At 39.5% G+C, this 26412-nt stretch overlaps 1 protein-coding gene across 1 annotated transcript in view; it reads right to left on the bottom strand.

Moving 5' to 3' along the window:
* Positions 1-367: 367 nt before the first annotated feature.
* col4a1 (collagen, type IV, alpha 1) overlaps positions 368-26412 on the bottom strand; it is a 39811-nt gene continuing 13766 nt past the window's right edge. The window contains exons 2-52 of the mRNA XM_077616531.1: positions 21471-21524; positions 19793-19882; positions 19664-19708; positions 19531-19575; positions 19401-19463; positions 17702-17755; positions 17593-17619; positions 17442-17516; positions 17308-17370; positions 17188-17223; positions 17072-17110; positions 15422-15511; positions 15299-15325; positions 14593-14652; positions 13690-13725; positions 12544-12588; positions 12424-12456; positions 12263-12323; positions 11773-11808; positions 11539-11685; positions 11349-11432; positions 11186-11269; positions 11014-11084; positions 10736-10927; positions 10406-10574; positions 10177-10269; positions 9948-10052; positions 9123-9220; positions 8586-8736; positions 8398-8511; positions 8126-8293; positions 7429-7518; positions 7002-7154; positions 6806-6904; positions 6294-6383; positions 6085-6224; positions 5833-5959; positions 5665-5745; positions 5472-5570; positions 5316-5366; positions 5047-5232; positions 4831-4964; positions 4037-4109; positions 3887-3958; positions 3631-3759; positions 3381-3479; positions 3092-3304; positions 2837-3014; positions 2668-2782; positions 2385-2557; positions 368-1680 (exon numbers count right to left, since the gene is read on the bottom strand). Coding sequence (XP_077472657.1) covers positions 1599-1680; positions 2385-2557; positions 2668-2782; positions 2837-3014; positions 3092-3304; positions 3381-3479; positions 3631-3759; positions 3887-3958; positions 4037-4109; positions 4831-4964; positions 5047-5232; positions 5316-5366; positions 5472-5570; positions 5665-5745; positions 5833-5959; positions 6085-6224; positions 6294-6383; positions 6806-6904; positions 7002-7154; positions 7429-7518; positions 8126-8293; positions 8398-8511; positions 8586-8736; positions 9123-9220; positions 9948-10052; positions 10177-10269; positions 10406-10574; positions 10736-10927; positions 11014-11084; positions 11186-11269; positions 11349-11432; positions 11539-11685; positions 11773-11808; positions 12263-12323; positions 12424-12456; positions 12544-12588; positions 13690-13725; positions 14593-14652; positions 15299-15325; positions 15422-15511; positions 17072-17110; positions 17188-17223; positions 17308-17370; positions 17442-17516; positions 17593-17619; positions 17702-17755; positions 19401-19463; positions 19531-19575; positions 19664-19708; positions 19793-19882; positions 21471-21524 — 4839 coding nt within the window. The 3' untranslated portion in view covers positions 368-1598. The remainder of the gene's footprint in view (positions 1681-2384; positions 2558-2667; positions 2783-2836; positions 3015-3091; positions 3305-3380; positions 3480-3630; positions 3760-3886; positions 3959-4036; positions 4110-4830; positions 4965-5046; positions 5233-5315; positions 5367-5471; positions 5571-5664; positions 5746-5832; positions 5960-6084; positions 6225-6293; positions 6384-6805; positions 6905-7001; positions 7155-7428; positions 7519-8125; positions 8294-8397; positions 8512-8585; positions 8737-9122; positions 9221-9947; positions 10053-10176; positions 10270-10405; positions 10575-10735; positions 10928-11013; positions 11085-11185; positions 11270-11348; positions 11433-11538; positions 11686-11772; positions 11809-12262; positions 12324-12423; positions 12457-12543; positions 12589-13689; positions 13726-14592; positions 14653-15298; positions 15326-15421; positions 15512-17071; positions 17111-17187; positions 17224-17307; positions 17371-17441; positions 17517-17592; positions 17620-17701; positions 17756-19400; positions 19464-19530; positions 19576-19663; positions 19709-19792; positions 19883-21470; positions 21525-26412) is intronic.

A 26412-nucleotide genomic window follows, 5' to 3' on the forward strand; every position in this document is an offset into this window, starting at 1 on the left:
CATTTAATACTGCTTAAAAATCAAGTTCTAGTGTGTTTCTACTTGGTTTCATATCTTTTTTTTTCCTTATATAGACTGTAATCTCTGTTTTATGACCACAACACCCTTCCATATCTTTTTTTGAAAATAGATATATACTTTTTTTTTCATTTTAAAACCCATACACATATCTTAGCATACCATGATTTTCTGCTTAAAGAATCTTGGTAATTATATTTTATGTGGCAAATTCAAACCAATCAAAGTTTATCTCATTACCTTTGCTCATAGACTAAATGGATTTAGGTCAATTTCTTTTAATGACATGGAATCCTTTAATGAGTATTTCATAATTTAAGAATAGAACAATCAATTGCCCAGACCATAATAACAATTCTCTTTTTTTAATATTACCCTACATATTGCTATGTTTAGCTAAAAGGTGTCATGGATGCATTTTGTAGCCAATCAACAAAAACAAAGTATAGTTCACATTAAATTTCAAGAGCGGACTAACAAGTTCATAATAAAAGTGGAAGTATACTTTTAAGCTTTATATATACACGTGCGTTTTTAGAAGAAGAACCAATGATTGGACTCTGAATAGGAATGAGAGTTAAAAAAAATCTGTTAAGTTGGACAAATTTCAATTACAATTTACCCCAATTTGCACAGGTTTAGTATTGCCCAGGGTTGGGGTGAAGATTTTAACAGGCTTGACTTCTTGGTGGAAAATTAAAATAGGGTTAGCTCCTTGGGCTGCAAAGTCAATCCAAAAAAGAGACTAAAAGGCTGACCTCGTCAGTCAAAAAATTTACAACTAAGTAGTTTACAAACTAAACTTACTAAAAGTCCAAATCTAACACGAATCCTGTGCAAATTAGGGTTTGTATAACCATCAACAGCAGCGACAAAAGAAACAACTAATTTATTTTGGTAGATTTTCTTTTGTTGAAACAATGCAACTCAAAAACTTGAACTTTCCACTGGTGTAGTATTTATTGATGCAAAGCATTGTTACAACAAAAACCTCATCTACCAAACAAACACATTCCATTGCCATTTCTACTATTGAAGCGTCCAACATAGTCTCATACATTTTATAAATAAAAATGGGATTTAATAACACAGAAAGTCGACTCAATAACCTGAGGAGAGTACGTGGAACTAGGAATGCATTATATTTACAAGAAAGTAAATGTTATAAGTCTGCGTTTGGTGCGTTAGCAAAAGTTTGTGAGTCAGTGGCAAGTCCCGTTCTTACTATCAGTGTGTGTAGTAAACAAATTGAAAACAGAGTGTGACTTAATGCTATAAACATGTAGCTTAATCATTCAGCGAGCAAATGGAATAAGACAGATAAGTAAGATTGCATAGCACCTGGCTTACATCGAAAATGAACACGAGTTTACCATTCCGGGGGACATCTACTCAGTGCAGCGGTAAACAGGGCGCCATTTTTTTGGTATTAGAAGGGATCCGCATGGAGCGAGAGGCACTTGGTTTTTGAATTTTCTTCTGGTTTGCAAGTTCAAACTTGGCTCTCGCGCATAGCACCATCCACGGACGTCAGGAAGTTCGAAAGCCAAGTGAATCGTGGGGACGGACGTGGGTGGGCCTTATGTCCTCTTCATGCACACCTGACAGCGACTTATGTGTGTTCGCAGATTTCCTGCTTTTAACGTCGTTGGGACGGGTTTCCTAGAAATAAAGATGGGGGAGGGGCAAGATATTAGAAATCGTGCTAACTCAACATTTGATTAAACATATTGTAATGTCATTCTCAAATAGTATATGATACATATTTGCTGTAATATACGAAAACTAGGCCTGGTTGGTCGAGTGGTTAGCGAGTTAGCCTCACAGCTCTGGGGTCCTGGGTTCAAATCCAGGTCGGTCCATCTGTGTGGAGTTTGCATGTTCTCCCTAGGCTTGCGTGGGTGTTCTCCGGGAACTCCGGTTTCCTCCCACATTCCAAAAAACATGCATGGTAGGCTGATTGGACACTCTAAATTGCCCCTAGGTATGAGTCTGAGCACGGATGGTTGTCCGTCTCCTCGTGTCCTGTGATCGGCTGACCACTGATTCAGGCCTCTAGCTCTAGCAAGTCAGCTGGGATAAGCTCCAGCACCCCCTGTGACTCTAGTGAGGATAAAGAGGTTCATGATAAATCAATCAATATAATAACTAGGGGTGTGACGATACAGCCATCTGGATTAATTCAGCATTTTTTTATGAAAGCACAATGTTGTCATGCTATTGTTAGAGTTGCTTGAACAACATCATCATCTTTTCAATTATTATTATTATATATTATACCTGCTATCCATATTTGGCTGGGATATGTTGCAGCACACATTATTGCCAACATTATGATATGACTGTGTGAAGTCCATTCGACTTACGTAAACATCTCACTGTCTTCAATCGTCGCAAGCCAGAAACTGTAGGAGTTGGCGTAATAGTTGCAAGTTCCTCGACCGTGGCATTCGATGAATGGAGCACTTCTGAACTCCTCCAAGCAGGAACCGGGAGAGGCCAGAGCCTGGCCTGAGCCCTCAGCACCTGCACTGGTATGCTACACAAAAATAAATATGCAGTCATTAGGGCCACTGCTGAGACCCTACCACTCTAGACTGGTTGGTAATCGTAGAGCCTACAACCAACTAATGACAGACAAAGTCTCACCATGACGAAGGAGTATCCAATCCACAGAGAGTCCCAACCGTAAGGACAGTTAGGAATCATGATTGTCTGACTGTGAACCGCAATCACCATGGCTGGAGCTTCACATACCGCGCACCTGTAAGCACAAGCATGAGAAAATGCCAAGGAGCTTGATAAATATATAACCTACCTGCTGATGAAGGGTTTGATGCTTTGGCCTGTGATTGGTGCCATACTCATGGGCATGGGCTCTGGCGAGGTGAGCCAGTACGAGTAGTCGTTACGGGAGGCAAAGTTGCAGACATTGTTGATGTTGCAGAACAAGAAGGGCATAGGGCTGAACTTCCTTAGACAGCTCCCTGCCGTACCTGAGAACCCAACGGATCTGATGTTTATTACAAAACTTTGCCCTGCATTATTTTTTCTGCAAGTGTAAGGTTCTCACCAAGATCCTGCCCATGAGAACGTTCGTTGCCTTGTACATATAGCAGTGAGTAGCCATCGTATATAGGCGAGGTGCCTTCCGGACAAAGGGGAACTTCCACTGTCTGACTATGCCGAGTAACCAGGAAACCGTGATCCATAGAGGAGGGGCCCGGTGGTCCTACTTGGCCTGGAACACCATCAGGTCCTTGCGGGCCAGGATACCCTCTGGGTCCTGTTGATATGATATCACGTTTAAAGGTTTGCTTCTTTCAACTGGCTACAAATTACATAGAATGTGGAATTCTGACCTTGAGGCCCGGGCAGACCAGATTCGCCTTTGGATCCTGACTGGCCATGATATCCAGGGAGGCCATCTTCGCCTTTTGGCCCAGGAATACCTGTCAGACCTGAAAAATAATACAAAATGGAAAAACAGTTATTGAAACAAGTAGGTAAAACCTATAAGACCATAAAGGCTCAATTTGCTATTGTCCAAACTGCTTCAAGACATGGTTACAGGTAACAATTACATTGAACAATCAATTTATCCCTTGTTACCTTGCTGTCCTTTATATCCTGGGAGCCCGGACGGCCCCTGAGGCCCTGGATAGCCTGTGATACCTGGGAGACCAATGTCTCCTTTGATGGATGTGTGTGGACCAGGAGGACCAGGGGGTCCACTATTGCCTTGAATACACAGGAGTATTGTATTTAGTCATGTATTCTGATCCAGCAGCCCAATAATTGTTTAAACACCCGCTGCTATGAGTGGCGCCATTTCTCACTGCTACTACCTCATGGTAATTTTTCTTACCTTTTTCTCCTTGGAATCCTTGGTCTCCAAGTTCTCCCTTGAATCCAAAGTCACCTGCAGAACCCTTTGATCCTGGTAATCAACCGTAGCAAAACAGAAGATGCCATCAGCACATTGTCTGTAAGACCTATAAGATCTATTTATAATCACCCGGGAAGCCGGGTACTCCTTGAACTCCCCTCTCTCCTTTGGGACCATGAACGCCAGGAAGACCAGCTGGCCCCTGTACAAATATGAGCATATTCAAGAATTGCTGTAATTCAAGAAACTAGCAGTGAATGTCTTACATCCTAAAAAGGGCCTATCTCACTGGTGTTAAGGCAAAGCAGATGACATGATGGCCACCCAAGTTTTAGCCTGGTGTCTTTTTTGACTATCCAGTTCAGCTGGGAATCTTTGTGTTTTTTATGGACTGAGCAGTTTTGATGTACTATATGGCAGTTTAGTGTACACCTACTGTAGGTTGTTGTAGTGTGCTGTTTTTTTAAGAGAAAGCAGTTGGACAGAAAATGGTTTTGGTGAACAGAAAGAAAGGGAAAAATACTAAATAAATATATATGCTACCTAATACAAGTAGCGTTGCTTTCAACTAGGAAGACACCATGTGGGAAAGGGATATCTAGTAACTGAAAGAGAGAAGAATAGGACAGATACAAGTGCGTGCACAATGTTATTATAGTGTAATGGGAAACCCACTATGAAAACAAATCACCAATGAGTATTTATTTTATCAGTCGACTTCCTTCATTATGTGTTGAGCAGGTAGTGTGTGACTACTGCACAGTAGCTGAAGCTTTTCCTATGACCAGACACCAGGTAAAAAGGAGAAAATGGATGGATAGATGGATGAATTTAGAGGGCACGTGACCAACACTACAACAGGTAGTATCTTTCCAGTGAGATAGACCCTAAAAGCACATTTATCAATGGCTTTTTTTAGGTACCGGAAATCCAGATGCTCCAGAGTCACCCTTTTGCCCTGACTCTCCTTGGAATCCTGGGAGACCATGGTCTCCTTTGTCTCCCTTCTGGCCATCATGACCCGGCACACCTGATGGCCCAGGAGTACCAATAATTCCTGCAAATGATACGAGATACAAACTGCATTTATTTTTGGTCTTCTTATTAATTTAAAAAAATAAAAAATAAAAGCTGCCTACCTTGTTCACCGGGCTGTCCCTGTTCTCCCTGATTTCCTTTAGGACCCTCTAAAGAGATTCCTGGCAGACCGGGTTCCCCTTGCTGACCATACTGCCCCTGATTGCCCGGAAGTCCCTTGTCACCTTTGATGCCAGGCACGCCGGGATAGCCTGGGGTGCCCGGGAAGCCAGGGCTACCTCTGTCACCTGGATAATAAAATCAGATATTTTCTCTTTTTCACCACTCAAAATTAGTGAAACGTTAAATTAGTAATCAAAGCATTACTCACCTTTGCTTCCAAATTCTCCCTGGGGTCCTGGAATACTAAGACCAGGTAAACCTGCAGAACAAAGTTTACAAATGTTGTCAATCCTGTTCCGTAGTTTTCTGCTGAAAGCATGCAAAAAAGATGCATACATGTTGAAAATTATTGTGTGATACTAACCAGGGTTTCCTCTCTCTCCTGAGGATCCAGGAATTCCATCAATACCAGCTTCGCCTTTCTCCCCAGCTGGACCAGGAGTCCCTTGCAAACCACCTTCACCTAGTGGAGAATAAGTTCAAACAGTATTAATTACAGTGTACTAAATAAGGAGAATTATCGTGTTTTCTGGCTCCGAAAAAAAGCTGTTTCTCACCTGGCCGCCCATCAAGACCAGGCTCTCCTGCAGACCCTGGCAGCCCTGGGACACCCTTCTCACCAGGTATTCCTGGCTGGCCTACATAGGTTGCATGTTCACATATGGTGGGTCATTAAATTACTTTGTTTGTGAATGGAAGCGAGAATACAAATTGAAAAATCTGACCTGCAATGCCAAATGTTCCTTTGTCGCCTTTCACCCCTTGATTTCCTGGCATGCCAGGCATTCCCATGTGACCCTTCAGACCCTTCTCTCCTCGTTGTCCTGGGAATCCCGGTTGGCCAAGTTGTCCCTATAAGAAAATAAAGAGATATTTGGGATGCCGTTCAATTTCAAGTCAGAATTGACACATCAAGATCAAGACATATGGGAAAACATGAAAAACATTTCAAGTCCAAAATAAAACTAGAGAATTACCCTTTCTCCTGGAAATCCTGGGAGACCAATACCTGGCTCACCAGGTGATCCACGTTCTCCTTTGTCGCCATCAGTTCCTTTGAAACCAGGATGGCCAGGTGTACCGATATCTCCTTTCAGACCATTTGGACCAATTGGACCTGCAAGCAATAATTAGTAATTAATTTATCATGTTTACACAAATTAAATTTACATTTGACTTTACTTACCTGGTATTCCCATCCCACCCGTACTTCCCTTCTGTCCAGGGACGCCAATATTTCCTGGTTCTCCAGGATTGCCACTGTCTCCTTTCTGACCTGAGAAACAGTGATCAGATTTAACATTTAAAGAGACTGTAAACATATTTTGATGATTTGCTTCCTATTAAAAGAAATATGTTTGAAGACAAGTGCTGAAAACAATGGAGTGCTGAATCTCTGTGATTGACAGATGGCTCAGACACACCTACAGAATCCTAACGCTGACAGGAAAACCAATTTTAAAGCTTTCTTTCATGCACTTTTTTTTATTTTTTCAAATTTTTCAAGTTTGTTAACAACGGTCTTTACTTTTGCCAAATCCAATAATTTATTTGTTTTAATTTGACTTTACAGGAACTTTAAGGGAGTTTCCACTCAATCAAAATATGGTGCTTTGAATTTGGCTCCTCAGAAAGTCTCAAAAGGCCCCTCTCGTTAAGCTTTGTCACAATTAAGACAATTAGTTTACGAATCCCCACCTGGATGTCCTGGAAAACCAGGTTCGCCATTTTTTCCTGGTAGTCCAGGGTCTCCGGGTAACCCGCGGAAGCCTTTCTGTCCTGTTAATCCAGGGTTTCCTAATGAGATAAATGACATTTACAGTATTATTAAATTGGACTGTATACCACTTGGTTTGTATGTTTTAATGGACTTTGGTGTTTCATTATTTCACACCTGGATCTCCAAGGTCTCCCTTTTCGCCTTTCATATGTTCCATGTCAACTTTACTCATGTTTCCTGCAGGACCCTGAAGACCCATCTCTCCCCTTTCTCCTTTAAGTCCAGTATCTCCAGGTTGTCCTCTTGAACCAGGAAGACCAGGATCACCTTAAAAAGAGACATTTAAAGGGGACCGTTCCTTTATGCTTTTGCGAATGTCCTTTATCACAGAGCTCAAAATCCAGATCTCTGCTGTTGATAAATATGGAGAGCATAGCTAACTGTTACACTTATGGCACCATAGCAAACTGACCACAAAAACAAAAAGAATATTATTTTTGCATAATATTAGGGTTTCAACCATCCCAGAGGTTATTTCTATTGAAGCACATCATAGAGGGACCGCCAACTCAGTTAGAAACTGGCATAGTTGAATAATCACCTCTAAAGCCTTGACTCCCAGGAGAACCAGGAGGCCCAGGAAATCCTGGTAAACCTGGCGTCCCAATGACGCCCATTTCACCCTTCACACCTGGCCAACAAAGACACAGTATAAAATTAAGAATGTTTTCCAGAATTGTTTCACTCTTTCTTGGGCAAGTGACTATTTTTGATAGTTATAAAATTACACATTAACCATAAAGACCTGGCATTCACATAGGTGAACATTACATTTTGAGTTATGTAGTACATTTAACATTTGGGCTGCGTGACGTTCACAAATGTGGATGCCTGGTTTAAATTATTATTACAATAGAGAGAAAGAGAAAGAGAGAGAGAGAGCAAAAGAGAGAAAAAGTACAGGAGAGAAACTTGATGGGCGGCAACGCACTCGTAACATAACTGTAACACAGTATATATATATATATATATATATATATATATATATATATATATATATATATATATATATATATATATATATATATATATATATTGTTAATTCTGATCATTTTAGAATGCTGTCAATGGTGCTAGACGTCCGATCTAATCCAAAATGGATTGACTGTCTAGCGCCATCAGAGGCAGCCAAAGAATTGAAGGAGATCCCTCGGGTTGTGTGTTGCCATCAATCAGACTCTGATGGCTGTACAGAGACGTAAAACCAAAGCAAATCTGGGCTAGTTCTCTTTTCTCACCCTGGTTTCCTATCAGCCCATCCCTTCCTGGCAAGCCTGGAGAACCTGGAAGTCCTGTTATACCCGGGGCTCCAGGAAAACCACTTATTCCTTTTTCTCCTTGAAGTCCTGGCATGTCAATGCCGGGAGGACCTGGATAGCCCCTCTCTCCTTTTTCGCCTCCTCTACCTACAAACAGAACATTGTCAACACACAAAAAACCCAACAACATTGTTTATCTTGTGACCACAAACCCACTTGGCTAAGATTGATCTCCATGACTTTGTACTCACCAAATGGACCGGGCTCTCCAGTTTCCCCCCGTGGTCCTGGGGCTCCTGGTAAGCCCTTTCCTGGGGAACCTGGTAACCCTGCTACTCCAGCAGGTCCGGGGAGTCCAATGTTACCTAAAAGCAAATAAAAATATTTGAATTTAGTAATTCAACTCAATACATTTACTGCTGTACCTGCCAATTTATACCTTTTACTCCCTGAAGTCCCAGTGGTCCTGCCACACCTTCTCGTCCAGGAACACCAGGAAATCCTGTGTTTCCTTTCTCTCCAGGGAAGCCGATATTGCCAGGAGGACCCTGTAAACCTTTTTGGCCGGGGAGGCCCATTCCTGGCTCACCCTGTCCCATGAGAAAATAAAGTGGTGAGTGGCTACTCTAAACCAGGGGTAGGCAAACTGGTCCTCGAGGGCCATTGTGGGTGCAGGATTTGTTCCAGCCGATCGGACGCAGACAGTTTATCCAACGAGATTAGTGCTGAAACAAGAAGCACCTGACTGTAATCCACTAACTGAACTTCTAAAATACCAGATTGGTGTAAAGGTTTTCTCTTACAGGTTGGAACGAAAACCCGCACCCACTGCGGCCCATTGTAACTTTAGCAAATGTAGTATCTTGAAAGTGCAATGTCAAAATACTACATTAACTATTTAGAAACAAGTTCTGTTTTGTGAAATACCATTTTTATAAATGTCATTTATCTAAGAGAGGACCAAGGAAATACAAACCTTTTGTCCCTGTGGACCAGGTTGTCCAGAAATACCATCATATCCAGGTCTTCCTGCCTCACCTGGCAATCCTGGAGCTCCTGGAATTCCACTGATACCTAAAAAATGACAATACAATCTCTTTTTGTATTTGTCTGTCTCACTCATGTAATTCATTAGCTCTTATTACCAATCCATTTTGACTGGTAGGGGCAAAGGAACTCTGTCAATGGGATTGAAAAATGATACTACTGGTTTAAATCAATTAGACATCTATCCTTGGGAGAATCAGGGAGATAAAGACTAGCATGTTTATTGGTTTTTAAATCAGCCTTGGAGTATTATAGGTTAATTATAGGGTAATTATGTATGAATTCATGTTGTGTATTTGGTTCTGTCTGTCTCTATGTTTTTGTTCAAGTATACAAAGAAAGAATAAAGGGATGATTATCAAATTCGCAGTTTAATAATAATAATAATCGGACATAGGCTTTGTCATCATTGAATAGACAAAAAGCCTAATTGTCATCATACCCAGAAACTGCCTATGATGAAATTTATGGTCGTAATCTGCAATTGAAGGAGGATTATTCTCTTAGGTCAGGAGGTCAAAGGTTGCAGAGATTGGAAAATAAATTTTGTGATAATTTAGTGAGTGATTAGTGTATAAAACTCAAAATTTCACAGCAGGTGATGTGATATTATATGGTGAGAAGAGAATGAGTGATGACATTTGGGAGCATGTAGGTAAAGGTAAAAGAGGCCGCCAACATCAAAATATGGCAAATATAAGGGTGTTCCTCTAGTTTTATTTGCTATTCATTCTGTGTGCCAAATCTAAGTTACCTTTTGCACCAGTTGGGCCTGGAAACCCTATTCCTGGGGGTCCTTGATCACCCTTCTGCCCTGGAAAACCTGGTGCTCCTGAGTCTCCTTGTAAACCTGGTAAACCTTCAGTGAAACACATAATCTGGTCAAATAGTTGGATTTTTTACAACTGGTCCTTTCTTACGACAATTCCCAAGTTAAATAAGTTGAAAAGAAATGGAGTTAGGAAATCATTGTTGTTGTTCACCTTGAGGACCATCACTACCAGGTTCTCCTCGTGGCCCAGGTACACCATGTGGGCCAGGGGTGCTCACACCTTGACCTGGTTCACCTTTCACACCTGGTGAATGTGAATTGAGCAGAATTGATTCATGAATCGCTGAGTGTCAGAATCTTGAAGCCATGTATACATTTAAATTTATTTAAATTGGCTTCTTGAAAACATTCCAACATCAGTATTAGTGTTGATGTCTTACCAGGGACTCCTGGTGATCCTGGAATACCAGCCCTCCCTTGACTCCCCTTGTCTCCAGTAAGACCAGGTCTTCCAAAGCCTGGAAGACCTGGGGGTCCCCTCTCTCCCGGGGCACCTATAAGACCAGGGTCCCCAATCGATCCGCGATCCCCTTTTATACCATCTTTGCCCTAGGAGAAAAACATTGCTGTCAAATAAGAAAAAACACTAAAAACTGTTCACTAAGTGAGGTGCTTGGGCACATCAAACGGGTACAGTTTTTTTGTTCACCTTGCATGTTCTACTGAGTTATCAAAATGTATCTAAATTAATCTAACCTAACATTACTTACAGGTTCTCCTTTGTGGCCGGGATTACCGGGTAGGCCGTCCCTCCCTGGGATTCCATCCAAACCTGGATTTCCAGGTGAACCACTCAGACCCGGATAGCCTTTGTCTCCTTTCAAACCCGGAGCAATGAATATGTCTCCTGGTTCCCCAACTGCACCAGGAGCCCCAATCAAACCAGGACTGCCATTGATGCCCTAAAGTCAGATTGAGTTGAGTTAAATTTAATTTGCATTTAGAGAAACTGAGTCTCGTTACTCATATCCTTGTTGATGCTACTCACAGGTCTTCCAGGAATTCCAGAGGGTCCAGACTGACCCTTGTCTCCTTTGGCTCCAACTGAACCAGGTGGTCCTGATGAAAAAAATTATACTTCAGAATACTGCACATCTTGTGGGTAAATGCAGTCTGGATCACCTAGCGACCTTTCTACAGTGTGACCCCACTTTACTCACCCTCCTCCCCCTTAATGCCCTGTGGGCCAGGTAATCCAGCTGGTCCGAATCCTTCACACAGGGTGCAAGTGTCTCCTTTATCACCTGTTTGGAATCACAGAAAAATACCTGTACCGTAAATACAAAAGAACATGAAACCCAGAGATAGAAAGAAGGTAATGACCTTTCTGTCCCAATTCTCCTTGAAGTCCCTGAGGTCCAGGTGGTCCAGGTGCGCCTTTTGCATTAGTGCATTCATCAAGGTCAACTGAAGCCACATAGACAAAACCATGAATTGGTAGACTGAAATGTATAGATCTTAAGATTTCATAAATCCATCTACAGTCGTAGCACTGCCTTAACTCGAAACATACCAGGTAAACCTGGAGGTCCAGGTGGTCCATCTGCACCCGGTTGCCCTGGGGGTCCAACCAGAGAATCTCCTTCAATACCACTGTCTCCTTTCTGACCCACATCACCTTTCTGGCCAGTCTCTCCACGAGGGCCTTCAACGTAGCGTCCTAAGCCAAAGAAACAGTTTGCATTAAACTGTTTTTCGTTTTTATGGGTATGGTTCCAGAATAGAGCAAAAAAATGTTTTGTCTTACCTGGTGGCCCTGCTTCACCCTGAGGTCCTAGAAAACCTTTAAAAAGAGTACGATGGGCGGAAAACATCAGTCAAGGAGGGAAACACACAATGTTGATTTAGAAAAGAGCATTTTCCTCCACGGCGGCACGGTGTGAAGTGGCTAGCCCGTCACAGTTCTGGGATCCATGGCTTACGTATTCCCTAGTGGGATCCAGCCTTTCTGTTGTCCTGAATGTTCAGCCTGCCTGAGTGGGTTTTCTCCGGGTTCTCTCTTTTCCTCCCCATTCCAAAAACATGCATGCTAGGCTCATTGAGCACTCCAAATTTTCCAAAGGCGTAACTGTTAGCACGATTGTTAGTCTCCATGTGCACTGTGATCGCCTGGCAACCAATTCAGGGTGTACCCTGCCTACCACCCATTGTTGGCTGGGATTGGCTCGAGCATCCCCACAACCCTTGAGGATTAGTGTTTTAGATAATAAAATAACGAATGCTTTCTTGTGTTTTACCTTTTTCTCCTTGTATACCAGGGACACCACGGGGACCAGGCGGGCCAGGAGCACCACTTGCCTAGAAAACCCCAACAGGAAGTTGGTTTCATTAATTTGAACCAGTTAGCCTCCAAAATTTGCTCAAGCTTTACAGTAACAAAATAATCCCACAAACGCACGTATCCAGGAGGCCCTCTTTCTCCCTTTTCACCCTAAAGACATAAAAGAAAATATATTAAACATGTTAAATGAATACACAGCAAAATGTATTATGGGTGAATATAAATTGCATTGTTTACCGACGGTCCACTGAATCCAGGAGGTCCTTCGAAGCCCTTTTCTCCCTGTGTAACAGAGTGAATTTGTTAGGGTTTTTTAAGGGTTGTGACAATAAAGGCACCAATAATCAAATTCTTCACAGTAGTACCACATTTTAGCGAAAACACTGTAAAAAAACACTGGAATTAACCCCAAATATCTGCTTCCACTTTATAGTTGATGGCTTTCAATTGCCTTGTGATTGGCTAGCAACCAATTCAGGGTGTCCCCTACCTGCTGCCCATGGTTGGCAGGGATAGGCACCAGCACCCTCTGCAAACTTTGTGAGTATGAGCGGTATGGAAGATGAATGAATGAATGACTTTCAATTGAATTCAACGATATATATGCTCACCAAATTTTCTCCAGTTAGAAATCGGGTGTTGGGCGCTAAATTGTTCTCATTTTTTTACAACCCAAGCAAAAACGAGCCTGTGAAGTCAAGTAGTAGTTGTTTTACTTCTTTCATTCATTCATTTTCTGAACCGCTTTATCCTTATTAGGGTCTCAGGGGGTGCTGGAGCGTATCCCAGCTGGTACCGGGCCAGAGGCAGGGGAGACCCTGAATTGGTGCCCAGACAATCGCAGTGCACAAGGAGACGGAAAACCATGCACACTCACACCCAAACCTGGGGGCAATTAAGAGTGTCCAATCAGCCTACCATGCATGTTTTTTGGAATGTGAGAGGAAACCGGAGTACCCAGAGGAAACCCATGCAGGCCCGGGGAGAACATGCAAACTCCACACGGGTGGACCAACCTGGATTTAAACCAAAGACCCCAGAACTGTGAGGCTGACGCGCTAACCCCCGGGCCACCCGACTATTTATTTATTGATTATTTATATGTCTGTTTGTTGTTATTTGTGCACTACGTGGTGAAAGCTTTAAATCTCATTATACTTGTAAAATGACAACAAAAGCATTCAATTCAATTCAAATTCGGCTATTTGTGAAGTAGAGCTCACATAGCCTAGTAACTATCAATCCTTGCAGCCCTATTTTTTGTATCGCGACTGATTATTTAATTGCAGATAGATGTAGGATATGGGTTAACCACTAGAGAGAAACGTTCAACCAGTTGTAGCACACTAGTGCTTGATTTTTTGGGGGTTATTTATTTTTTACCTTTCGCCCTTCATCTCCTTCCTTGCCAGGTTTTCCCTAAAATGGAATAAAAAAATCTGTAAAACAGTGTGCGTGAATAAATATATCATTTTTTAATAATTATCTTTTAAACCTTTTATTGAGCAAGCATCTACTATTTTCGTCATTTTAAAAAAACAGCCTCTTAAAAGCATGGAGTCATTATATGTAGAAATCACATTTTGAGTCATGTAGGCCACAGGATTAAGATATGGTTTAGTGCATGTAAATTACTAAGTGTGGCCTACATAACCCAAAATTTGCCTCTGTCAATAATTACTGTATTTTTGGGACTATGAAGCTTACTTAAAATTAACACACTTGAGCCAATAGATAAGAAATAAAATAAAATTTCCAACAAATAACATTTTTTTTTACTATTCTCTCTCTTTTTTTCATTTAAATAAAAGAAAATAACAAGTGGATGAACCTTTTTAACACCCACAACAACACAGTCTTATTTTTATAAGGTATTTAAAAAAATAAAAGAAGTCAAAATAAAAAGAGAATATTAAGATCTTTTTTCTCCTTGTTTTTTCTCCTTTCTCCTAAATAAAATGACATTAAAACAAATAAAAGTATAAGAATAAAAAAAGAAGAATATTTACTATTAAGTTCCTTTCTGCCAATGGAAAAGATAGATGTCCAAATAATTGAAAATGAGAGGACTAAGGATGTTTCAGTGCCATTGACGGGGCTAGACGCCCAATCCAGTTTGACTGGGAGGGGTAAAGGAAGAAATATTAATTCACTGCTAATAATCAAAATGGATTGGATGTCTAGCACTGCCAATGGCAGACAAGGAGTTCAGTGACTGCCCAATAAAGAGTTAATACCACTTCAAAATGATAATGCAATGCCACCTTTCGTTTGTCTGCTACTTACTATTGGTCCTGGTGGGCCTGGTTCACCCTTGTATCCATTCCGACCTATTTCGCAAATGCCCTGTAGAGCAAATACCATTAGCAATTTGAATGAAAAATCTGTCCAGTGCAGTTTTTATGTTGACTTAAACTAAAGATAGGAATAAGGATTATAAAATCTGTTTTTCTAATTATTTTTATTACTTTTTGCTACCACGAGGAGCCATTTCGTTGGTAAAAACATTATAGTGTCCAGTAAAGTTTATTATTAACATTGTATTTTTATAAAATAGGGACATAAACTATTTCTCATATTACATATGAGATTATGTATGTATAGGAAAATATATAGTTTGTTAAAAAAAAAATACAAAAAACATGAAGGACGTGCTAGAAAAAAGCCTAGCCTGTCAATCCAAATTTTGTCATATACAACAGCATGCACGCGCTGTATTTCTCTAAATCATATTTGAAAACTTAAACATTTATCTCGACAAACTCATGAATTCTAAATCTCCTTAACATAATTTTAAATAAAGCCGTATTTGGCATCACAAAATGAAAATCACAAAGTTTAAAGAAAATGATAAATCAATTTTCGGGAGAAGAGAATAACTAGTACATTATATCATGATTATTATTATAAATAAAATGACTTCCATTGGACTTGTATTTCTATATGTATGTAGTATATGGTACATGACTTAATAACCCGTTTGAGAACTCACTTTTTCTCCTTTCTCCCCTGGAATTCCCTTTGGAGAAAAATAAAAACATGCAGAGTAAGAAAGGCTGAATAAGGAACAAGAAATTTTACGCTGTAATTTTCAGAGAGCTGAGTGATTAAGCACCGGTGGTCCGATGAATTCTGTGCCAGGACCTTCCACACCCGGCGAAGGTGGTCCGGGAGGACCTGGTGGGCCTCGGAAGCCTCGGTCACCCTGTCCAGAATCAAATTACATTGGACATTTCATGAGGTTCATCCAATGAGCTCAGCAAACAAGAGTAGAATTCAAATGACCTCTTTTAGAAATTAATCATCATCACAACCACTTTAATAAGCAGTAATGATCATAAAACAATTCTATTTTAAAGCTGAAACTTCAAATGATTTCTTCCTTTCAGTTTAACCCCTGGTTTCCTGTATTTATTTTTTATAAATATACATAATAAATGTACTAGATACAGAAAATTGGATTTAAAACAGAGAACAATTTGAAAATCTAAAGTAAAAAAAGAGATAAAAGAAAGATCAAATATTTTTCTAAAATATGTCATCGACGTGAGTGCTACATAAAAACTATGCAAGAGCAAATAATCAAAAATGAAATGAATAAAGACCATCTCTTTAAATAAATACATACATGTGTCAAAAATTAATATTGTATTTAAATAAATAAATAAAAAGTTTCACCAAATGGGTCATGAGTTAGTTAAATAGCAGCTCATTTGATGTAAACACGTAATTATTTTACTATTTATTTAAGTAGTATTTCATTTGACATATGTTGCAGGACTTTATGAATGTGTTTTTCTGTCACTCTTTTTAAAACAAAAAAATGAATAAAATCAGAATACAAATGAGTTCTCACTGAGTATTAACCTTCTGCAAATCCAGCCCCCAAACGCCAATTGACCAATCATACATCTGCTAACGTCCAGTCTGTTTTCCATGTCTCCCTCCACCAACACACCTGAATCAAATAATCAGGATCGTGACCAAGCTCCTGGACAGCTTGCTGAATAATTGATCATTTGAGTCAGGTGTGGTAGAGGAGGGAGATATGGAAAAAAAAAGACTGGCTATGGGCCCTCGAGGGCCAGGGTTGGAGACCCCTGGTCTAATTGATTCATTTGGTGATTTTCAATTAATTGCCATAAAACTGTACAGAAGAAGACGAAAATAATCAACATGTTGGAGACTTCAAAAATGGCGAAGCAATGCCTCTACGGCAAGGGTGTCAGACTCGGGTTGGTTCGCGGGCCGCGTTAACGTCAACTCGATTTCATGTGGGCCGGACCATTTTAGATATAATATTTAGATTTTTTTAAATAAATTGATTAAAAGAACTGGATTAAAATCCCTGAATATTCAGTTTTTTATAGATCTAAAACAATGTTTATTTGAGCTTTTTTATGTATATTTTTATATGATTAAATGATTTTTGAACTAAAAACACAGAAAAAAATGGATTAAAAAATGTCAATTATTGATTCAAAAGGGTGAAAATCAGGAAATTTAATATACATCTATACTCTTCATTTTAATTTGATCCTAAAACAGAAAGTCGCCACTCATGATTTACTTTCCCGGGCCACACAAAATGATGTGGCGGGCCAGATTTGGCCCCCGGGCCGCCACTTTGACACGTGCTCTACGGAATATCTAAATTCAACAGAAGGTAGACAAACCTTGTCGCCTTAACAACGGTAACAAAAGATAGGCGGAGCTTATGACAAAGGTCAATTAGATCATAAAAAATGATGGAATCATTTCTGACCTTATCTCCTTTCTCACCCTCAAAGGACAGCTTGTCATCCTGTCAGAGAGTTATTCATATATATCAATAAATATTCTGCAATTAAAATCATGAATCAGAGAGGATGACACTTGCACCTTTTCTCCAGGGAGGCCTGGTGGTCCAACATCACCCTGTCAAATCCATTAAAAAAAGTATTAATTGAACATTTCAGTGGATTTGCTGAATTTGAAAATGCTTCTATTGAGATGACTCACTTTGAGTCCAACGTAGCCCCTCGGTCCTGGAGGACCAATGGGTCCGGGTGCTCCAGGGGTACCCTAATTAAAACAATCTCTCGTTAAAAACTTCCTGATTGAGACATTCAAATGGACTCACACAAAATACGCACAGGAAGTCCGGGTGTGCCCGGGAAGCCTCTGTCTCCTTTCAGGGGAATAACGCCAATCACACCACCCGGATCACCCTGGAAATAGTACAAGAAATAGTTCAAGAAAAACATGTTTAACAGGAAATTAAACCTTAGTATCATTCAAGCATACCCTCATTCCAGGAAGGCCCGGAATGCCCTGAGAAAAAAAAGGAAAAACTATAATTCATACACTGTATATTTGTAGACAAATTCATATTATTAAGTGAGCATTTGCTTACAGAAGGTCCCTGAGGACCATCAAAACCAGGAATACCATCTCTTCCTCTGTCTCCCTAAAACACACATCAGGCGTCATCAGTGGCAGTGAATGAGTTAATAATAATGGGGAAAAATACAAGCACAATACTGGTATTACGGCTGTCAGCCTGGGTACACACTATGTAGTAGGGTGTGTTGTTTTGTGGTGGTTTCTTTTTTTTCTACAGGTACAGGGAGAGGTGGCTCCACCCCTGTGGCAAAGCCCTGGCCAGGCCAACAGAGCTATGACTACTTCCCAATCATCCCTCCTCCAATCAAGATCCACTTCCTGTCCTTATTTAAACCCTCTTATTTTGCAGTTCTGGGCTTGACTATCTGGCATGCAGTTGCTAAGACAGTGGAGTCATTACTTTTCTTTAAAAGGCACCAATTGTCTAGAGTTAAGTAAGTTTTGTTTGCCCCAGCTTCACCTGATATTGTAAGTGCGCTAGTCATTGTTGTGTTGAGCATATGTTGATAGAGTTAATTATTTTGGGCTGCATAGGGGGACTTGAAATAAGTTTGGACACCCTGGGGTATACATATAGTTTGTTGCAATTATACTTGTAGTTTTTTCCCCTGTCTAGACTTTTATTACATCAGTTCTGACAGTGGCACCCTTAGGCCTTATTTCCTGTATTTTTGGGGGTGTTCATTCAAACACCTGTCTGGGAGGGTGGTTTTTTTTACCTTTTTTATTTGAGGGTGCCACTTTAGTATCTTTTGCTTCCCCTATGTTGTCCTGTAGTCCAGGTTTTGGTGGACTTTTGTTGTAAATAAATTATCCTTGAATGCTACTTGCAGTGTGTCTGGCTTGTCATTGACTGAATCTTTCTGCTGTGGTGGTTGCGACTCCCTGGTATATCTTACTATCAGGGGGAGTCGTAACAACTGGTAAAACTAAGGTTCATCGGGATAACTTTGGTTAATTGTTTTAAGTGTTAAAGAAATAAATATAAGTACAGTACTGGTAAAGCTAAGATTAATTGTAATTAATCAGGACAATTGTTGGGGTAATTGTTTTTTTAGCCCAGCTTTACCGATTGTTACTGAATTAAAATGTTACTTAAACCAAATGAAATGAATAACATTACAATATCGGAACACTGTCGGAAATCCTGATTGAGGCTCTAATGTGATTAATTGCGATTCAATTCTTTTAATCAGGCCGAATTTTTAAGTATCGTTACTTGACTCGTTGAGGGCAATTACAGTACCTGTAAGACTGATATCAATCACAATAAATTTGTTTGGTTAACTGTTTATCTCAGTCCTATTATTTTTACATATTGTTAATTAATTCAAATAAACTAAATAAATTTACAGTACTTATAAAACTACCATTAATCACGACTAATCAAAAGACCTAGCAGTTAATTGTGATTGAATTTTTTAAATGACTACACTAATTTTGTTGCATAATCATTGTGAAAGGAATACCAGCTTAGGGCCCACAACACTGCAAATAATTACAATACATTACAATAATATTCAAAATGACAATTAAAGAAAATGTGTGTAGCCATATTGTAAATATTGTATTGCTTTCAATATCATTTTCATGTATCATTTGTGGATGTGTTAATAAAACTTGCTTGGTAAAATCACTAATTTTTCATTAACAAACACAAAAGGTCATAAAGAAAAAGTGGAGAATTCATGTATGTATATGGATGTTACCTTTGTCCCATTGCATCCTGGGATACCGTGAGAACCAGGAGGACCATCATTTCCATTGATACCCTGGAAAGAGATAACCAAAATGAGCAGCCATTTTTAAAATTACAAGGATCAACAAAGCAGTACTCACAGGCAATCCTGGATTCCCTGGATGACCTGGAAGACCAGGGGGACCCTGCAAGTAGAAAACCACACCAATATTACTTTACAAATTTACTTTGTCATTTTCTACCACATGTCTGTATTTCTCCCAAAATGCTTACTCGGACTCCTTTAATTCCAGGAACTCCAAATTGTCCTGGCTCTCCCTGAAAAGATGCACAATAAATTAGTAAGAACATCATAACAATAATCTAGTGGAGAAAATATGGAATGTGTTCGTATGTGCTGACCTTGGGCCCAATTGGTCCGATGGGCCCCTCATGTCCTTGCATTCCTGGAAATCCCATGTTCCCTTGTAGCCCAGGGAGTCCACGTTCACCCTAAAACAGTATTAAATGATCATATTTCAGTGCCATCGACAATAGATGCATTATCCATTATAATTGGCTCCCAGGCCAAATAAAAACAAGCTCAAATTTAAAGTGCATGGGGGATGAGGCGAGGTAGCTTTTTGTTCAAAATTCATGTCTAAAATATTAGTGATTCATTTTATTACAGTCCATAGAAAGTGAAAACTGGAAAATAAAAGCTGTTCAAAAATAATGCTAAATAGAGTTTATAGGGACACAGAAAAAAACCTTTTTAATGATATGATTTATGTGTATTTTCAATATTAACCGCTAGAGGGAAGCATTGTACTAGATGTAGTTTTCTGAAGCGCTCATGTGGATTTTCTTTTTTTCATTAATTTATTCATTCATTTTCTGAACCCCTTATCCTCAGAAAGGTCGCTGGGGGTGCTGTAGCCTATCTTAGCTAACTAAGGGCACCAGGCAGGGTACACCCAGAATGGGTAGCCAGCCAATCACAGGGCAGAAGGAGATGGACAACTTTTCACGTTCACACTCATACCTAGGAGCAATTTAGAGTGTTCAACCAGCCTACCCTGCAGGTTTTGGGATGTGCGAGGAAACCAGAGTACCTGGAGAAAAACCATACAAGCCTGGGGAGAACATGGAAAGTCCACACAGTAAGGACCGACATGGGATCGAACACGATAACCGTGAGGCCAAACCGCTAACCACTGTCGTGGATTTTATTCTGAAAAATCTATACTTGGCTGAAGAGAATGTTGTGAAAACTATTTTTGAGCAAAATCAACTCTGAAACACTTATCAGCTGCTTTTCTGTTAAATTGTATCATGAGAATTCAGTCATGGGATTCAGCATACAGTTGCTACAACAGCCTGTTGTTGAACATTGGACAATGAAGGCATGCTGAAGGGAGATTTCAGCAAACATCTTTCCAAAGTGGACCACGCCAGGTTGTTAAAATCAAATGTTGAGAACATGGGTATCAAACTCATCTCTGTCACGGGCAAAATTGAGGTTGTATTTTCTTCACAGGGTCATTAACGGAAAAAAAATTGAGTAGAGAATGAATCGGCAGCTATTTTAACAGTTGTATGGAGACATTGCTGACTTCCAAATTGTCCAAATGCTCTTTTTTAAAGCCAATTAATAGCAATTTTGCCTATCATTTTTTACATATTTTTTAATAAAATGGTATCATAATAAAATAAAAGTAAAATATTTTCCTTTAACTACTCACTTATTTCATTAATCATTTTTCTTTTTTTAAATATTATTTTTAAATGAAATAAAAAAGGTAAAACGGTAAACAGGATGAACTTATTTTGAATTAAAACTTGACCTCAATGCATTTGATTTACTACTTTAGTAATGTCACACAAAATAATACCTGTGGTTTAGATACTTCCTGTGAGTCAATAAAACAAATTGGCTTTTAAAAATTGAAAAATGCACATTGCAGTTCATTCTAATGAGTCGTCAATAACCGTAGAGCTCATTTATATTAGCATGCAAGCACAGGAGGTCAATGGAGCAAAACAATGCATAAAATTACAGTTAACTCAGTTAACTCATCCAACATGACGATAACCTTACCTTGGTTCCTTTAACACCACTGCAGTCACATTTTCCACATGATGTCCCACAGCCCTAAGAAGAAAAACAAACAAACATACAGGTAACTATTTTGTGCATATTTAATTTTGGCTTTCTTTTACAACCAATGAGAACCAAGGATTTCAGCGTCAACAATGTTGGAAGAGATAAGATAGATAACATAGAAATTACACTGTAGCAGTAATGATATAAGAAGTAGAAAGATGTTTTTAGGCAATCACGTATAGCTCAACCATTATGATTTGATACTGTATCTAGTTTGCCATGGATCACATCACGAATATCAAGAGCTAGTAGATGTGAAAATACAGAGTCAGCGGCCATAATAACCCATGGCCATCTTAAAGCATTGACCTTCTCTCTCAGGTTCTTTTACAGCGAAGCCAATGTGAGTTATGTTCTCCAAGAAAACACTGTTAACTCAGCATAACAGTTTGGTTAATAAGGTACATACATAACATTTCACGTTGCTATGAATGATGATATATATATAACAACCATTCACGCTCACTTGTATCTAGGGGCAATTTAGAGTGTTGAACCATTCTACCCTGCATGATTTTAGAATGTGGGAGGAAACCGGAGCACCCGGAGAAAAAACTCTACACCAGGGGTGTCAGACTAGGGTTGGTTCGCGGGGTGCGTTAACGTCAACTCGATTTCATGCGGGCCAGACCATTTTAGATATAATATTTAGATTTTTTTTATAAACGGATTAAAAGCCCTGAATATTCAGTTTTTTATAGATCTAAAACAATGTTTATTTTAGCTTTTTATATATATATTTTTAGATTTTACAAAATGATTTTTTAACTAAAAACACATTGATTAAAAAATTACAATTATTGATTTAAATGGGGGAATATCAGGAAATTTAATATACATCTATTCTCTTCATTTTAATTTGATCCTAAAACAGAAAGTCGGCAGTCATGATTTACTTTCCCGGGCCACAAAAAATGATGCGGCAGGCCAGATTTGTCCCCCGGCCCGCCACTTTGACACATGTGCTCGACACAGTGAGCACCCACCTGGGATCGAATCCTCGATCCCAGAACTGTGAGGCTGAAGCGCTAACCACTTGGCAGCCGGGCCACCTGAAATTCAATTAATAAAATATAACTGGTAATAACTGGTGTATATATATATATATATATATATATATATATATATATATATATATATACACAACTGCATAAATACCTATACACACATGTATACAGACGCTCCCCTACTTACGAACGAGTTAGGTTCCGAGCGATTGGTCATAAGTTGAATTTGTTTGTAAGTTGATTCAGTGCTATATTTTGTATTATAATTTATGTTTAAGGCCTATATAAGTATATTGAAGGTTTATATAAGTGCATTTGTATGTTTAAGGCTTGTATAAGTAACACACATTGGTTTGTACTGAAAAAACATTTAATAAAATGGAGAAAATATGTACAGTACTGTATAGAGAGAGAGAGAGAGAGAGAGAGAGAGATTTATGTATTAGAAACTGGCCGAAAGAAGCGATCTAACGACGATTGCACAGTTTTCTTCTTTTTTTCATCATAAATGATGCGGTAGCACTGTATGGCATCATTCAATTGATTTGCAAACTTTGTGCAACGTTCAATATTTGGGTCCTGCTGCTCGATCTTTCTGTTTATAAATGGTACTGACGGTCGAACGATTCAAGTTGTATGACCGTGCAACGCTCACCACTCTCACGCGCATCAAGCTTCGTTATTATTGCCACTCGTTTCAAATGAAATGGCTTGCCTCTTCCTTGCAATCCCTCACTAGAAGCATTTCGCTTTTCACCAACCATATTGAATAATGGCTGCACGAGATATTTCATGGTAAAAATGAAAAAGGTTCTTTGCGCACTGGAGATACGTCACGCACTTACGCAACTTACGCTACTAACGAACTGGGCAGAGGAAGGTGGATGCTGGGTGAGCTGAGCGCTCACAGCGCCAGGCGTCGGTATTAGCGGAAAGAAGCACTACGCGCAATACGAAATCAAACTTACGAACATTTTTCGACATAAACGCAATTTGCAGACATGTTCGTATGTACCGTTGTTCGTAAGTCGTATGTTCGTAAGTAGGGGAGCGTCTGTATATACCTATACACGTATGTTTATGTATATACTTATGTATATATCAATATATGAGGAAAAATCTGTACTGGTGAAAGTAAAGGACAGACTAAATATTGGGTAAAAGACAAGCCCAATTATGGTGAAGCCTGAGATTTTTAGATTCCTGTTAATATGACGTGATTCTGAATAAAGCCCTCTCATCGCCCTTGACCGTGTCAAGCGAAACATGAACACAAGGGGTCCCACCACAACTTCTCTCCCTAGCTTCCTTTCCTCTGGGGTCTGCAGGGGTCTTTTTTTTCATAACCCCCCTCCATTGTGCAGCTGTTTCTAGACTCACGTGCCAGGCGTCCAGCCAGAATTCTCCTTGTCTCAGGGGGTTTGCGGTACCGGTCTGGACATGCTCGGCTACTTTCGTCTCCCTCGTTCTCAGAGCAAAGGAATAAATCGACTTGATTAACTCGTTGGTTGCCGCTGATGACCAGTCCATTTGGATTGGGCACTTCCCAGTCCAAATGGATTGGACGTCTATCAAATAAAGAGTGCACTAAACACAAGCCACACATGTGGACCATATCCACATTATCCACATGTGGACCATTATCCAGAAGTTCTCCAAAATATATCGGAAGTGATCTGGAAATGGCTCTTTAGAGGTAAGCTACTTGATTTCAACAGGAAGCCACCCAAAAGTGAAAAGGAATCAACAGCAATTTCCAAGGAGGCATACAATTTTTAAAAAGAAGGAAGTAAAAATCAACAGGAAGTCACCTGGAATTGCTCCAAAATTAAAAGGCAAATGGCAGACGAGATATGTTATGCATGGCATGGCATGGTATGAAAATACGGTGAATTTTTACTTTAATGAAATTAACTTGCTTCATAATTTTGATTTTCAGTTCTCAATTGACGTTAAATTTATTTCAGCCCTGTGATTGGCTGGCAACCAATTCAGGGTGCCCCACACCTGCTGCCCATAATTGGCTAGGACAGGCTCCAGCACCCCCTGCGAACCTTGTGAGGATAAGAATGAATATTTTCCAAATTATTATTAGTTTTTTTAATGAGTGGGGTCTTTATTCAATACACAAAACATATATATTTTTTTTTAATGACTAAATGAATGGAAATTTATTTTCGTAATATTATTTGATATGAGTATTTAAAGTTTTGGGATATTTCGCTTTGGCTTGAGTTTTCAGCCTTTAAATAACAAAGTTCAAGCGACAGATTAGCCTCTTTTTGGTCAAGTGTGGACAAGGAGCCAATACGGTTTCCTGGATATCAGAATGTGTGTTTATTTACCAAGGATGGGGCAGATTCCTACTCAAGTGCAAAATGGAAGCCGAGGGCCGATTTGCATGCAGGTGTCCACCGGCACGGATGAGACGGAGCACCCAGAATAAACATGACATCATCACACAAACGTGTCTGCCACTGACGTGTCCTTGTCTAATACTTGGAGATGTTTGGGCAAAAAGGACAGAAAATAGTAACACAACTATGATGTGAAGAAAGCAAGTCTGAGTGTTTGGAAATGTTGGATAAGTGGGCCCCTGACAAGAATTTCGTGAACAGACTCCCTGATGGCCATTCGCATCACCACATGTACATTACAGCATTATATAGTAAGTTGTTTTTTTAAGGAGTCAAAAGGGAAGATTTTCCACTCTTTAAAATTCAATCATTTGTATTGTGTGGTGGTCTTTTTGTTTTTTTTAAAAGCGGATCTACCCACCATTCATGTCTTTTTGAAATAGCACAAAAACATCTGGCCAAATGTAGATCCACAGAATTTTCACATAGTGTATCTCCTATAAAAACAGTCTTAAAAAAGCCTACAAGCCTTCATAGTAAAGAAATAAGTGAGTTAAATGCAGGGACAGCAGAAATCTGTCAATGCTTATTCGCAGAAAAGCTGTAAGTTTTGTGCTAAAACTGACATGTATTTGGGACTCTACATAATTCCCCCTACGTTGACGAAGATCCCGGGTCAAACAGAAGAAAAACAGACCCTCAGCATGACACTGCCGCCACCATGCTTGACTTTTTGAAGTCCAGACATGAAGACGACGGAAATAGTGCTCATGTGTACTTAAGTGTGGAGGGGCAGGAATGCAAAAGAAAATACATGTAGAGTTAAATGCATCATTAAATGTTATTTATTTATACATATTTTTTATGGTTTAAGTGTTTGGTTCTTTATTGAAATTTTTGTATTTGTCCATTCGATTTTTAGTTTAGCTGGGATAGGCTCCGGCACCCCTCACAACCCTTGTGAGAATAATGTTCAGAAAATGAATGAATGAATGAATTTATATATTCAAACCTTTATTCATTCATGTTAACATTTATTGATTCATATATTTTCTCTAAAATTGTATTTCCTTTTTCAACGTGAATGTATGTATTCCTATTTTTAGTTGTTTATTTTCTTAGTCTTTAAATGTATGTATTTAATAAAATTCATTCATTTTCTGTACCGCTTATCCTCATAAGGGCCGTGGGGGTCCTGGAGCCCATACCATCCAACTGTGGGGCAGTACACAGTAGATAGTCTGAATGGGTTTCCAGCCAATTGCAGGGCACACATAGATGAACAACATTTTCAATTGAATGTTTATTCATTTATTTCAAAATGTAACTTTTCTAAAATTGGACTTTGGCACTCTTGCTCCTCTGCGCAGCATGAAATAATTCACGCCCACTGAGTACATCCACTCTTATTCCGTCAAACTCCTCTTCTAATAGGCAGCTAACTAACAAACAGACAGAAAAATGACCCAAAGTATGTTTATGTTAGCATCTTTGACTTCCCACAGCCAAACA

The sequence above is a fragment of the Stigmatopora argus genome, chromosome 13, assembly GCF_051989625.1.
Source record: "Stigmatopora argus isolate UIUO_Sarg chromosome 13, RoL_Sarg_1.0, whole genome shotgun sequence".
NCBI classification, from domain to species: domain Eukaryota; kingdom Metazoa; phylum Chordata; class Actinopteri; order Syngnathiformes; family Syngnathidae; genus Stigmatopora; species Stigmatopora argus.